The sequence below is a fragment of the Heloderma suspectum genome, chromosome 7 (assembly GCF_057233095.1).
Source record: "Heloderma suspectum isolate Gila_16-S chromosome 7, 16-S_ref, whole genome shotgun sequence".
Taxonomy (NCBI): domain Eukaryota; kingdom Metazoa; phylum Chordata; class Lepidosauria; order Squamata; family Helodermatidae; genus Heloderma; species Heloderma suspectum.
Window position 1 is genome coordinate 120,513,672 of NC_139464.1, and position 16,193 is coordinate 120,529,864.

The 16,193-nt window shown below is 42.5% G+C and overlaps 1 protein-coding gene across 4 annotated transcripts in view; it reads left to right on the forward strand.

The window, feature by feature from the left end:
* Positions 1 to 16,193, forward strand: part of ARHGAP8 (Rho GTPase activating protein 8) — a 65,888-nt gene that overhangs the window by 25,835 nt on the left and 23,860 nt on the right. For all 4 annotated transcript variants that reach the window (XM_084811262.1, XM_084811264.1, XM_084811263.1 and 1 more), the window contains exons 6-8: positions 2,675 to 2,761; positions 7,960 to 8,058; positions 12,333 to 12,443. In XM_084811262.1, coding sequence (XP_084667388.1) covers positions 2,675 to 2,761; positions 7,960 to 8,058; positions 12,333 to 12,443 — 297 coding nt within the window. The remainder of the gene's footprint in view (positions 1 to 2,674; positions 2,762 to 7,959; positions 8,059 to 12,332; positions 12,444 to 16,193) is intronic.

Sequence of the window (16,193 nt, forward strand, 5' to 3'; positions counted from 1 at the left end):
ACTAAAGCATGACTAATTTAATCTGGATCCAACCCCAAGAGTATTTAGTGCCACAAAACTCAATCATAGCACAGTCCTAGACATGTCTACTCAGTAGTATGTCCTGTTGCGTTCAGTGTGACATGTACTCCCAGGTAAGAGAGTGTAGGGTTATAGCGTCAGCTGTGCATTCGATCATAGAATCATAGAATAGTAGGGTTGGAAGGGGCCTACAAGGCCATCGAGTCCAACCCCCTGCTCAGTGTAGGAATCCAAGTCAGAGCATCCCTGACAGGTGGCTGTCCAGCCTCGTCCTGAAGGCCTCCAGTGTGGGAGAGCCCACCACCTCCCTCGGTAGTGTGTGGCTTTGATGCTGTGTGAGGTTTTCATTATGCTATAAGTATGATATTAAATAGTAACTCGTTTAATGGTGTTTTGTTTTTATTCTTTCAGATGGGAAAGCATAATTATAAATAAAGTTAATTTGGTATGTTAGATTGTGGGTTTTAGGTGGTTTTTCATTTTTGAGCCTATGATATAATTTTATATCATAGGAATTTATATCACTGCTAAGTCTCCTAAGTTGAGGGCTTCTTATGGGTCAGCTGGCAATAGAAATTTAAAATAAATAGAAAACGTTGCAATTGCTTGACCTCAGTTCGCCATCTGTGAAATGGGAATATTAAATGACTGACCTTTAAATTGTTCTTGCTTGAGCGGATAGACTGCATTTTGTATATTTTAGAATTGCTGTACAAATTATTTATTTACAAGATTTATTAAATGCCTTTCTAAATGGTGAAGCCATCTTTCCAAATATACAGTTAACTAAAACAAAATGGTATTAAAATCAATCATTTTTAAAGATTAACAATGTAACAATGGTACTGTTGCCATAAAAATTAAGTCTCATGACAAAAGTGACAAAAGCAAAGAACTAAAAAGTATATTAAGCTATATATCAGTATGATTAATAAATTAATAAATAACTATTGTAAATAAAAAGTTCTTAGCCATCTAGCAGAGGTACTCTACCTCATGTAGCATAGCAGTTCAGGGACTGAACCATGAATCAGGAAGTCCGTAGTTTGAATCTTGCCCCTGCCATGTGTTCACTGTATAGCCTCCCCATAGTCCCTCCTGAGTTGTCGTCGTAATAATTTTTACTGTTCAGCATATATGACTTTGTAATCATGACAACCCATTTACAATAGGGTTAACAGTACTGATCTACCTTACTGGATTGTTGTAATGGTTACAAGATGAAATGTGCGTGAACTGCTTTGAACCGTGAAATTTTTATATAAATGCTAAATATTATTATTAAGACAAAGAAAGTGGCTGGCATATTTAAAAAGTCTCTGCCTTCATGACTCTTCTGGTTCCTGAGCTGTCAGACTGTGACATAAGAAGTGCCTTATTCATAAACCTTCCTACCCCGCCCCTACCACTGTCAGCGCACTCGAGATGGCTCAAGTTGTCTGACCTGTGCTTATTGCGAACTTCATTTTAAAAATACTTTGTGAGATGGTGGCAACAACAGCCAGCAGGAAGAGGACGATGGGCATTTTGAACTTGAGGACGACAGGCATTTTGAACTTGCTTACACTGTGATCTCTTCGTGCACGTGCCTGTGTGTCTGGCACATATGCAGGCTTGTTGCTTTTCACTTCCATCATCCCATTTGCAGCTCGTTTTGTTTTATTCCAATCTGCCTCCAAGGGACCTGAGAAAGCAACATAGTTTGACGGGGGCGGGATATGTTGCTGCTCTTTAAGGAGGCCCACTGCATCCTGTTTCCTGCACTTGGAGGGAGTAGAATAGCAGCTTATAAGTGGAAATTCTGGCTTCAGTGTAGTTACAGCAAAGCTGGCAGAAGTTCCCAGTTTCTGCTGCAGACACGATGGTCATTCCCCGCCAGTGTTGCCCTGATGTTTCTTGCAAGAAACACATAACGTATGGATCCTGGTTGGGCCAGGGCTCCCAAATACACATGTTTAAAGACACAGTTAATTCATCCACATGTTACATGTAGTGTACCCACAGCAGTTGTGTCTGTCATGTACAGTGTAGTGTTCTCCTGTGACTGTTTCCAAAATGTCACACTTGCATTTCCAGTGAAGACATCTCAATAGCTTATAAAGAAAAGGTATTGACCGAACTGCTTCTGCTAGGGGTATGTTGATTTTGGTCAATGATCTCTACCAGATATCTTTAGGAATGCAAAACAAAATATATCTGAAACAAATACTTAAAGAAATATTAAAGAAGTTGGGCATTCATTCCAGTGTTGAAACTTCTCTTTTTAAACAGAATAGTGGAAACTGGAATAAAATAATAATTTCTTTTACTTGAATTTTTATAGACTTTTCCCCTTCTTTTTTTCTTTCTCCATTTCCCCCACAATCTTTTCATCATTTAGATAGACTTTTCCCCATTATTATTACACCCACAAAACAATTTAGATACTAGTTTGTAATGTAATAGCTGTATAATCTTCACTACTTCAGTTCCATCAGGACTGACCATTTCCTCTTTTCATTTTACATTCAATTTCCTCTGAATTAGATGTACTTGAAAGGAATGCTGCATAATGTTCCAGGAATAAGAACTTTTTTCTTTCAATTGCAGCGCCTCTGTACTACAGCACGAAGCGTTCAGAAGTCCCCTAACAATTTAATTTTCTTTTCTGCAGGTATAAGAAAAATCTGAAAGCACTCTACATTGTACATCCAACCAACTTCATAAAAATTATTTGGAATATTTTTAAACCTCTGATCAGGTACGTATTGCCTTGCTGAAGACAATTTTGTGTTTAACTGAAGGCCAGTTTACTTACGTTTGTTTGTTAAGTGGATTTCCAGAAACATCTGTGTTATTGAATACACAAGATGAAAAACACTTCGGGAGTCTCACTGGTGTTGGATGCTGTCATTTCTCCCGTATTACTTACTGCCTGATCCTAAACATGTTCACTTGGAAGTAAATCTCACTGAGTTCAATAGGACTTTACTTCCTTGGAATTGTTCTTAGGGTTGCAGCCGTAGAACATAAGTACTCTTGAGCAGGGACCATGCCAGTTCTGTGTTCTGAGAGCTGGTGTAACAGTGTGGCTAAGAGACTCAGCTGTGGGCCAGGAAATCCCTGGTTCAAATCTCGCTCACTGGGTGCAGTAGGCAACCCACTGTTCTCTCAGCCTCAGCAATGTGAGGTGATTTGAAACACGCTGAAGGGCTATATAAATAGAAATAAAATGACCATTATTCCATTGACTCCCACACTGTTGACATACTTATGTGGGATGATGCCAGGTGTGAGGCAGGCTGAGTGGATGGGGGGAAATGGCCTTGCTGTGGAAAGTTGCCATCATGGGATTGTCAGAGGGAGCCACCATGCTCTTCCTTTGGGTTCCAGAGGTGGCAGCATGAGCATCTTGGCCCATAGCAGTTAGTCTTGGGCTAGCTCTTTGGTCTGATACATACCTCCTACCCTCTGCATGGCAGAGGGATGGGAGAAGGTCTTCGCATACCCCACCCACTCTGCAGCCCATCCTTTATGCTGCCATTGGTGTTCAATGTATGTGGAGGCAGCAGGGGCCTGAAGAACCAGGCTGCCCACCCCTCCTTCCCCATCCCTCTGCACAAGTCCACTGCCATTCATCTGCCTGGATCCAGTCTAACTGTGTGCCTTATTTTACATGGCTGTGATTCCCCAAGGGAATCTTACATCTCCAGTTGTTGTTGTTGTTGTTGTTTTCAGAACGCTTTTTTTGCAAAAGGTCTCCTCCCTGACTTCAGAAGATAGTGTGATGATTAGGTGACAATACTTTTCAAAAGGCAGTCAGTGTGGCATAGCATGCACACACTCACATTTGTGGTTTATTTTAATAATACTTCATATTTAAATAATATTTATTTATTACATTTCTATATAGCCCAATAGCTGAAGCCCTCTGGGCAGTTCTCAATAATTAAAAGCATAGAATACAACACGAGAAAATAAAATTTGATGTATAAAATCAAAACAAAACCTAGTAGCAATGCAAAGATGTAAAATACAGTAACAGTTTTAAAACAACAGAAACTGAAAGACTAAAATGTTTGGGAAAATAAGAAGGTGTTTACCTGGCTCCTGCATAACCACATGGCAGGCGCCAGGTGAGCGTCTCCGAGGAGCTCATTCCACAACCGGAGTGCCACAACAGAAAAAGAGCTCTACTTAGTAGCCTCACTTCATTTGGTGGGGCTCCCAGAGGAGGACCGCTGAAGACAATCTTAGGGCCCAGGCAGGTATATGGGAGGAGATAATCCTTCAGGTAACTTGGCCCCAAGCCATTTATGGCTTTGAATGTTAATACTAGCACTTTGAATCAGGCCTGGAAACGGACTTGCAGCCAGTGCGGATGGAAATGTACTGGCATAATATCATGTTGGCCAGTCCCCATTAACAATCTTGCTGCCCTGTTTTGGACCAGCTGAAGTTTTTTCCAGGCACTTTTCAAAGCCCCATGTATAATGCATTGCAGTAATTGAGACGAGGGTTTACCAGATAACTGAAGCTAGACTGTCTCAGTCCAGATAGGAATGTAGTTGGTATATCAGCAAAAAGATGATAAAAAGAACTCTGTGCCACCCAAACTACAAACCTGATCCATTAGGGGGAGTGCAGCCTCTTCTAGAACAGGTTTAACATCACTCGATGGCCTTGTAGGGCCCTTCCAACCCTACTGTTCTACGATTCTATGACGTAGCCAGGCAGAAAATCCTCCCACTGAGAATACCTCCATCTTGTCTGGATTCAGTCTCAGTACTTTCCCTGAGTATTCAAAGCTCTTCACATATATTATCTTGGTAATCCTTTCAATAGCCCTATGAGGTAGGGTAGTATTATCTCTATTTTGTAGATGGTGGGCTAACGCTAGGAAAATAGTCATCTGTCCCAGGCCACTGAGTAAATGCTTGGCTTTTAAAATCTCTTGCACCAAAAATAAACTACTTTCTTATCCTCTGTTTTAAGGGAGAGAATTTCAAGGAACACTTCAGAGATTCTTGTGAGGGTGGGGAGTAGGGGTTGGAACCTTTTGCAAAAGTAGCTCTTTTAAAAAGTTTTCCATCCACCCTCAACTTGAAGTCTGCTTCTGTCAGTCCGGAAGGGAGGCAAAGAGCTGTGTTCCGTGCCAATAAAATTAGTGAAATCATAAAACATCCTGTGATATCTTCCATATGGCAGTGGATTTTGCAGAACTGAAAGCTCTCCTGAGGTGAACAGCAAATTATATGTATTGTAAAACTGTTTGTATTAATAACATTTAGTAAGTTCTCTAAGGCACTGCTTCAGTGTGTAATACAATCCTTTCTTGGGAAATTAGCTAATTGGCTGGCATAAATGCTTAATTTATCATGGAAGAGCATGCTGGAAGGCCTAAATAGGTTGTACATACTGAGGATCAAGTGTGTTAATTCTGTAAAAGTGTTTCCTTTCTAGCAGAAACCACCTCGTTTGGTTAATTAATTCCTTCTAATTAAAGCAGGAACCTTATTTAATTTGTGCTCTCTTCCACCAGAGGGAGCCTGTGCATACGTGGTTAGGCATTCGACGATATTCCGAATGAGATTATCCCCCTTTCAGATTAATTTACAGAAAGGGGAACAATGTTTAAAGTCCTTTTATACCCTAATTTATGTGTATTCCGGTATACCAGATATTGTGTGATGAGGCGGTTTGTTTTTGTATTGGGTTATGCGGTTACTTTGAACTTGTGGCCCATGGCAATGCAGCCAAGAAAAACGTGAAAAAGAACTTTTAAGATCTGTGAACCTGATTTTAGAGAGTAGAAGCACTGCTGATGCATCACATGGGGAGGGGTCCTTGATGCATACTGATTGCCAGGGCTTTCTTGAATATTCTCTTGTTGCCATTTCAGGGCCAGAATTAGTGCTTTAGTGCTTTAAGGTGGGTGGGCGAGATATTTCCCGAAACATACCTTTTCTGTACCGTTATTTCCCCAGCTGCCGCCACTTCGGCACTGTTTTTCTCTCTGTTACTTTTTCTCCCCTCCTTCCTGAGTTAGGTCACATGATTGATCCCAGCCAATCTGCAATGAAGATACTTTGCTTTTGAACCAATCAGATTTGGCCATGTAATGATATCACTGGGGTCAACTGAAATTAATTGAATTTGGGGGGAGGAGGGTGAGAGAAAGCAGTGTGAACAAATAAGAAAACATTTTCTCAAATTGTGCTGAAAATCATCAAAAGTTTTTTTTGACACTGCCAAAATTTTTCCTGAAACACAGCAAGGACTTCAGTTTGGCTCTATTGAATATTAAATCAATGGCTTCCAACACCCCCTTTAAAAGGGAGCAAAGATTTGAGTTGTGAATAAAGTTAGGGCTTCACCACACCAGGCTTTTTATTCCACAACTTGCTGGGTTCTCTGCTTCTGGATTATTTATCATTTATTTATTTATTTCATTTCTATACTGCCCAATAGCCAAAGCTCTCTGGGCGGTTCACAAAAATTGTATTCTTTGCGGGATTTGAATCTGTTCTTTACACAGCTGGTTTTTCTTTTACTGCATAATGCTACCTGCCATTCACACTGGTGGGTGGAGCCTGGTAGGATGTTATCAGGTGTCAGCAGCGTTGTATGCCTACTATCCACCCCCCCTGGGTGGATATCCATTCTCCCATACGGCATGAACTTTCCCATTTCAACTTCCATGCCTCCCCTTTTCACTTCCGCTGCTTCCAGCCCCTACCTTGGCAACTTCTGTATACAATCCACAGTAGAAGTCTACTCCCCCCCCCATGTGTGCAAGTCACTATTGTACACTATTCCTTGTAAAAGCAAGTAGTAACACTTTTCTCATTTGCGTATACACCGGAAGAAAGGATTGAGCAGAGAGGGGTTGCAACATTGTGAGCGTTCAGAGCAGCAATGGTCTCTGCCATGCTGTACTAGTAAAATGCCGGTATACTGCACTTCCAGAGTTCCCAGAGTTGTTCCAGGAGGGTGACACTCCCATCCGATCATTGTCACTAGGCGATGTCAACACCGCACCGCCCCACACCCGCCTACACAAAGCGTGTTCTAGAGCGATGTCAGCAATACACTGGTGGGTGATGGCGGGTCCACTGCATGGCTGCAAATAATACCACATTTTCCGCATTCAGAAATATCATGGAGAAAATGAGGAAGGTGCGGGATGGTGGCTGCAAGACAACAACGTTGTGTATTGTGTGCGGAAAATACCATGAATGGAGAATTACAATCACTCAAAAAAACACGCCATGTGAAGGAGCCCTTAGTCTATACCATGTGTGGGAACCACTTCCAGTGTCCATCCGGTAGTATCTGCCTTGAGAAACCATGTAGGTGGGGGGAATGTGATTTCTGCCCGTGCAAGTGGCGTGTTCAGTGGAGGTCAGGCAATGTTTGCATGGGAAGGCACCACATAATTCATCCTGCCCATGTGATTCCAACATCCAGACATTATTAGAACAGAAATGGACCAGACAACAGGAAACTGTTTCTGATTCTATAGTGGTAGTGATAAACTGGGCCTATAAAACCTGCTGTCATATGATGTAATCATATTGCCAGCATCATGGCTTTTTAAAAACTACTGACATAGAAACTTTAACAGTAAGTTTAGCAGAACACTCGCTTTCTCATACATTTTTAGTGCTGCGCTAAAATAATGCTTTTTGTGGAGTTCTCAAAACAAAGGTTCCATATCTATGCAAATAGCAGTTACATTCAGATGGAAGACAGTCATTTTTATTCAAATTGAACTCAAGCACAGTATGTGTATGTTTGATCACATAAAAATGAATGCATCTTGTGTCAGGGATGCTTCAATTATAGTCCAATTTTAAGTCATATTGGCAGTTAGGTTTTGTAATATAAAGTAAGCCTTTGAGGAGATATTCCCTCCAGTACTAATTTTTGCATTTATGCACTTTTCCTATTTTGTAGTCACAAGTTTGGAAAAAAGGTGATCTATCTGAACTACCTAAGTGACCTGAGAGACCACCTTAAATATGACCAGCTTAACATCCCTGAAGAAGTTATTAGGTATGTGATCCATTCCAAACAGTCCTCGCAATTCTTTTTTTCATTGTTTCTTTCTTTCGAGTGCTCTTATGTGAAAAGATTTCCTTTTATTTTTCCAAAAGCCTACACCTAGTTTCTAGCTGATTAAAATTCTGATATGCCTGGTTTATTTTTGGCTATGTTTTATCCTGCAAGCTGCATTGTTCATCAGTAATAATGTCTAAGAAGGACTGAATACTAAACCACAGAGAAAATAAACAGGTATCTGCAGGGGCTAGAATATTTGCTTAGAATATCTGCTTACACATGGACCTACCTCCTACGTTATATATACAGCAGACTGCCCAAGTAATCGTTGGGCTCATGCTTTCTCTCCCACCAGGAATATTATTGGGGCTGTATTTAGGGTGTACTAAATAAAATTCTGTACCCAAAATCCAAATTCTGCACCAAGAAAGCCTGAATTCTGCAACCTGTTCAATTATGTGAGTTGAGGAAATATGCTGTTATTTTGCATAATTTATTCTGTAATTGTTATTTTGCATAATTTATTCTGTAATTATTGTTATTTTGCATAATTTATTATAACTTTGTTAATCATCAGGGGACACTAAAACCCCACACCGAAACCACTGACTAACTTGTCCAGCCACCTCTCTGGTTTCTGAGGTTTCAGCAGGTATTACCCTCACTTTCAAGCATATCTTCACAGCCATAAGGTTTAGAAACTTGTTCCCCCCCCCCTTTTTTTTAAATAAAATTTAGATTCTCAGAAAACTGGATTCTGCGCTGGCTGCTTCAGCATTCTGTGCTTTTTCGGCACTGCCATGAAATTGCGGCATACACGCTGCTCTACACATTTGCCTTTATTCTGAGCTGGGACCTTATGCATAAACATCTATGCACCTATGTCCCACTCACTGGATACATCAGCCTCTTTTTCACAGTAGAGGGAATGTATAGTGGATGCCTACCTTGCTTAGGCATTTAAACATAGGTCCTGTTTCACATTAATGATTATACATATGGTGAAGGAGAATGTGAGTCCAAGACGGAGCCGGTGTGGTATAGTGGCTAGGGTGTTGGACTAGGAGTCAGGAGATCTGGGTTCTAGTCCCCACTCAGCCATGGAAACTCACTGGGTGACTTTGGGCCAGTCACAGACTCTCAGCCCACCCCACCCCACAGGGTTGTTGTTGTGAGGATAATATGGATGAGGATTATGTATGCCACCTTGGGTTCCTTAAGGAGGAAAAAAGGTGGGATATAAATGTAATAAATAAATAAATAAATAAGACCTGCTCCTTTACACCACCACATGCATACGCCATGTGTGAACTTATGTCTTAAAACATTATCCTGTAAGTAAAGTGTAGTTTTACTCCTTTGGTGCTCCCCAAACTAGTATGTGTTAGTATGACATCTTAGCAATACTTTCTACTAAACTCTTGTGTGCACATCTGCAAAAGGGCCTTTAATATATGAACAATGACACGTTCCAAAAGCAGTCTTAATTGCAGGCATTGTTAATTTCTTTTAAGTCATATGAATCTCTAGGTGAGGGAAGTACCTGTAAAATGTGGTCTGACTGTACATCTTACATGGAAATGCTTTGATCTATTGACAGAAATTGGTTTTGTATCAATGTTACATAAACATGATTGTGAACATTGGATTAGGAGCACTGCTGCTGGCTGGTAGATTTTTGTACGCTGTTGTGTAAATATGTCATAATGAAATGCCCATACATGTCTCTGTACTTAATAAATAATCACATGGCTGGCATACCAGAAGAATTTTACTTCCCTCTTGTGATAGGATTATGCTTTTAACTCAATTGTTTTGCACATTATGCAGCGGCAAACCAATGTTATGCTGATGTGGCTCCCTAATGAGCTGTGTGTGTGTGCGTGTGTGTGTGTGTGTGTGTGTGAGAGAGAGATAAATGTGTTTGCAAAAACAAGTATGTCCTTGCTTGATGTTAACACTTCACATTTTCAAGTCTCTAAATCTAAAAAATTCGATGTACATCTGTAATGTGTGAGGTGGCCCGCATCCACAGCCTTGCATATAAAATGTTCAAGGGGTAAGTTGCCTATTCTGTGTGCGGCTTCTCTGCCTGGAAAATGATCTCCCACAATTGAGCACTGCAGTGGAGCAGCACTGTGTTGTGTCCTGGAGGTCACAGCCCTTGCTGTGGAAAAGTGGGGGGGGGGCGCGGCTGTGAAAACGCAACACTATGCTATGGGGAAGGCTGGTATTTTCCTTTCAATCTACAGGACATAAAGTCAGTAGGGATCGTGCGGATGCCCAATTGGGTTCAGGAATCTGTTGGGCTCCCCACTGCCTGCGCCCCTGGACCACACCCGCCTCTGGCCTTGCTTGCCCCTGCTCGTGTCCTGTCGGACATCCCCCGCGCTCACCGTGACCTGTTCGTGAGCACCTGCCATTCTGCTGAGCTTATTTTTACAGGGAAAAGGAGGTCATTAAAAATGTGCATATTTAAATCCATGCACATTTGGGCTGGGGAAGGCTGATCTACGCAATATTAGAGGCATAAATGGCCCATTTATGCCTCTAATATTGCGTAGATCAAGCTTTCCCAGTCCAGATCTGCCCATATTTTAATATGTGCTTTTAATGACCTTTTTTCCATAAAAATAAACTCAGCAAAATGTCAGGTGCTTGTATATGGGATCCAGGGTGAGTGTGGGTGGCTTGGCGAGCTCGTAGGGGCTTTAGCATGGGTCTGGGGGAGCTCAAGGAGGGGGTAGTGCTTCAGCAGGCACCCACTGATACTGGACGGGAGTGGGTTCATCCATTCCCCTAAAAGTCAGACAATAAGAGTAAAAGAGTGCTAAGGTTGGAGGTTGCAGTTCTCGTGTATCTCAGTATCTCACTGATACTGGACGGGAGTGGGTTCGTCCATTCCCTTAAAAGTCGGACAGTAAGAGTAAAAAAGTGCTAAGGTTGGAGGTTGCAGTTCTCGTGACACTGCATTTTCTTTTGCAGCGTGCTGTGCTGGTTCGTGTCTCTCTCTCACATAACTTTAATGCCAAAAAGGAGGAGAGTAGGACCTCTGCCGTTGCTATGTAGCCAGGGAAACATGGGCTGTATTCATGATGCTCTTACTGTTCTCTTCCTAAAGAGTTAAAGGCCAGAAGGGATCGTTGGGACATAGAGACCGGGTTCGCACGATCACTGCCATGGTGGGTTGCAGTGTGTGCTAGCTGCCCTTTTTTTGCTGTGCAAACCCAGCGGGGGTGGCTTAGGTCAGGGTTGAACAACGCTTGCATAACCCGTGGGCTGTTTTTAGGATTATGCAAGGGTTGTTTAACCGTCAGTTAAGCTGCCCACACTGGGTTCACCCAACAGAATAAGCCACGGCGATCGCCTGCCATGGCTTGAATATTCAAAATAGTTGCCAGCAGATGCTGCAGCCCACCAGCAAACCAGCTCACAGAGAAGACTGGAAGGTTTCCAGAGATGTGGAGAAAGTAATATTCAACTTGGAGCATCCAACGTATAGCTGCAGCTACTTGAGGGTGCTCCTGTTATCATGGCAGCATGTGTCTTGCCACAATTGAAGAAATGGCCAGTGGGGAGTTGCAGCTGTATGTCTGTGGGAGGCCCCAGGTCACACTGCACATAATGCACACAAATACATGCCTGAGACCATTGGGGAATATCTCATTCTTGTGTCCCTCTGCTCCCATCCCACATCTGAAGTTTGCACAAGTAAACATAATGCAATACTGTACTACAACAGTCGTGGGAGGATGAACTGGTGTCGTTTGCCACTCTTCTGGGGACATTTTTTCCTCGTTATAGGAGAGTGGGCAAATGGAAAATTGCATGATTATTCTACATTCCTGTGCATACTGGTTGGGCAGATTCATGACAATGTTTTTGGATTTTTGTCTGAAACTAAATAGCTTTTTCACGTATTCCTTGAAAATATATTCCTTTAAGACCTGTAAACAGAAAACTACAGGAAATGGAGGTCTATTTTGTTTTACTTAGTAATTTTATGGTATTACATATAGGTACAATATGCAAAAATACAAGGCAGTATTAGCTATCAGGTAAAGTGAGATATAATTTAGCAACAGGAAAATAATTAAGAGTAGCAAATGGTACATTTTGGTGTTGTTTTATGTTCTAATGTTGCATGAAGAGATTCCACTATGAAATTAAGGTCTTGCTCAGATCTGACTCCTTTTTGGAATTTGTTCTCAGAAAGATGTATGAATCAAACACTGATCTTGAATATCCAATCTGTTTTCCTCCACTAGACATGATGAAAATCTTCGGATGAAACAAAAGAAAAAGCCGCTTGACCCGGTGAAACTTCCTCCACCAAGACCCCCTCTCCCAACTCAGCAATTTGGGGTCAGCCTCCAATAGTAAGCCACGCAGTTTCTTCTCATATGTTGTTGAAAGAACAATGGAATCTTTCCATACTCCTGGTCGGCCATGCTGACTGGGGATGATGAGAGTTGTAGTCAAAATCATATTGGGCCACCATGTTGGGGAAGGCTACTGGAAGAGTACTCATGTGTTCTTCATGGACTCTGTGCATCACACATATGGGCAGAGCGGTTGTCAGAACCTTCTAGAGCTGAGACTTCTAGGCAGGAAGCCCTCCCTCCCACACATGCCTAGAGGATGGCACTCCCACCTTTCCCCTCAGTTTCTCTTCAATTGTCGCAGTAGCAACATTGTCGAGAACTTTTGTCTGACTAAATCATGAGATCATCCAGTGATTGAGCTGAGCGTCTTGTTTTCTTCTAGGTTTGGCTTTCTGTCTTTAATTTTGTTATTTCTGCACTTTCCATTTAGTGTTTTCTTTCTTCTTTTTTTAATCTGTTTTTATTTTATTTTTATAAATGAAATAAACAATACCAACAACATAATCAGAATCTTCAGTTTCCAACAATACAGTATCGGGGGGGGGGGATAGCAAAAGAAGAAGGAAAGAAAACAAGGGGGGAAGAAAAAAAAAGGATTATATCTAAACGCAAACCAAATATCCAAATATAAATCCAGTTGCAGATTATACCCATACATCACTCTTCCAAACATTGCAGGTATTATTAAATCTTCAATCCGCTGCATCACAAACGATGAGCCTTATCTTTCAGTGTCATAACCTCAGTCTTATGGAAAAGGAATGGGAGCAAACAATCCATTTCCATTGGCCATATATTACCATTCAATTAACATGTATTCATAAACATTAAAGGTTTAGCCAGCAAGGAATAGTAATAATCATAATCCCATAATGATAATGATGATAATAATGATGATGATAATAATAGTAATAATATTAACAACAACAACAACAACAACTGAACCATTTGAACCCTCCCCTCGAGCTGGGGAGGGGGGCGTCATTTGCGTTTGAAAGGTCTCCAAGGTACATACCAGTGTCCTCACAGAAACGTCATACTCTCACAGCTACTTTATCCAGACTTCCAATATCTGATCTGATGCTTCCTGTACAACAGGCACTGATTATCATATCTAGGGCACCTCCAACAGGTCCAGCAACTTCAGTTCCACCACCCCTAACCCATGAGGCAAAAGCATCAGTCCAATCTACACAAGAACCTCATCCAGTCCACGCAACCCCTATGGAGTCACAGACCATAGTCCCTACCACCTGTTCCTTGGCCACGACTCCTTGTCCTTCAGTATCTGTCCCTCCACCCATCACAACCCCAAAGGGACAGCTAGATCTACTGACACAATTGCAATCATACCCCGAAGATGAGCCTTATCTTTCAGTGTCATAACCTCAGTCTTATAGAAAAGGAACAGACTCGTCTGAAGTGGAATCAGTCCCACCCCCCTACTGTCAGCTTCTTCTCCAGATCAGGGAGTCAGTGGCCACTCACCACCATCACCAACAGAGGTCCATCATCCCCATATGGAACAGCTAATCCCTATGGCTATGTCATTAAGTCTGGAGGTACAGCAACTGGATACCCCAGTCAATGACCTCATAATGGATTTTGTCCAGACTGAAACCACTGGACCTGTTGCATTACCGGTCCTTCCCTCCTTCCTTAGGGTGGCAAGGGAGTCATAGAAAAAGCCCTCCTCTGCTCCTGCAACCTTTATCACATCCAACATGACAACTGTGCCTTTCTCTTCCAGTACCCAGCCCCAATGTCCATTATAGCAGAATTTGGCCATTACAGAGCATCCTCAAAGCCTCACTTGGCACCAACTGACCAGGAGGGAGCAAGCTGGATGTGAGAGGATGCAAGAACTATTCCACGGCCCCACTGTCATTCTGCATCAAAAATTGCCAAGCCTGTGGGCTCCTTCACATGGAGCTTTTATCCTGCTATTAAGATTGCTCACTCACGGACGTTTCTGGGTCCTTTTCATGATGTCGTTAACTTCAAGGGCACATCCAGTGGTATTTCCTCCTTATTTCATCTCAAAAAGATCTGGAACGATCTTTTTAACTTGGAATGTTACGTGATTAAAACAGCCAGTAGATGGGGCTGTTTCATTGAGTTCTATGGAACCTTGACTATTAAAAGCTTCCACTCTCAGCAATCACATGGTCGCTGTCTGGGAGCCCGTGGTAAATGTGGAAAGCCTCCAGAACGGGAGGACTGTGGGGTTTTCCTTTAGTGTAAAGGCAGCCTGTCTGGCTCAATATCAATTCTTCCGATTGCAGAAAATGGCCTCTTTGCTAGAATACCTGCCAGACAACAAGAAGGACATTGCACATCTCTTTCAGATGAAAATGATTGCTGTAGCCAAGCAGGAAGCCAACATGTCCAAGCATGTGGCAGACTGCGAGGCGAAGACCATGGTTCGGGTTACCAGTCTCTGGAGACATGCATGCTTACTGTCTCTGGGCCTCACCAGAGAAGCTCAATCCCTCATAGAGGATATGGCCTTTGGCAAGCATGGACTGTTCAGCTCTATGACAGATGATACCTTGGATCACATCTATAAAATAAAGACCTTAGCAAAGAAGATGGGTGTTGGTGCTGTCCAGCAGCCCTACTGTCCACGTAGATCTTAGTGTCAATGCCGACTAACCTATTCTTCAACTGAGCAGTCCCTTTGAAGGGTGGGATGCTAGTGAGCCTTCCCCTCAACTGGATACAAATAACAGTCATGTTGGAAGCAGGATGACATACAGAAGCAGCCTCTTGGACCCACAGGGACCCATGGGTACCAATACTTTGACACATGCTCCAACAGGTATTGCAAGGCTTGGTGCCACATTACCACCAACAAATGGTCCTTATCATTGCACAGCATTGGTACCTGATTGAATTTCGCTCACCTACCCCATTAGGCCTCCTGTGGGTTTCTGCTTCTACTCCCCCTCCAGAGGAGGAGGTCACCTTGCTGCTCCAAAAAGGGGTCATTGAGTGAGTTGACCCTCTAAATAGTGACACAGGTTTCATGTCCTGCTAGTTTGCAGTCCAGAAAAAAGATGGAAGCCTTCGGCCCAGTCCAGATCTAAGGGATCTAAGAGACCTTAATACTTTTATCTGACCAAGAAAGTTCCGTATAGTCAGTCTGACTGCCATTCTCCCTCTACTCCAAGAAGGGGATTGGTTCACCTCTGTGGATCTTAAGGATGCTTATTTCCACATTTCCCTTTGCCCTTGCCATCACTGATATTTGTGTTGCCATTGGTGAATGGTACTATGATTTCGGGTGCTGCCATTTGGTCTCACTACCACTCCTAGAGTATTCACCAAGTGAATACTCCTCTTCTTTCACATCTAGGCCTCTGTGTCAATGTAACCAAATCCCACCTCTTCCCAGTTACTCAGATTCAGTACATCAGAGCTATCCTGGACTTGGAATGGGCAAGAGCGTTTCTCCCTATGGACAGCACTCACACCCTGCTATCGATGACTTGATCTGTCACCTCTCAAAGTTTGGTCTCTGCTTCTTCTATCCAATGCCTACTTGGACTTACGGTCACAACCATCTGTCACCCCATTTGCAAGACTCTGAATCAGAACTCTCCAATTGTGGTTTCTTACTGCTTTTTATCCAAGAAAGGACCCATCATGGCTGCTGCTGCCTGGCTCAGTCCATTGTTCCCTCCGCTGGTGGATGGTCTTACCTCCCCTTCGGCTGGGATTTCCCTTCAAGCAATGACGACT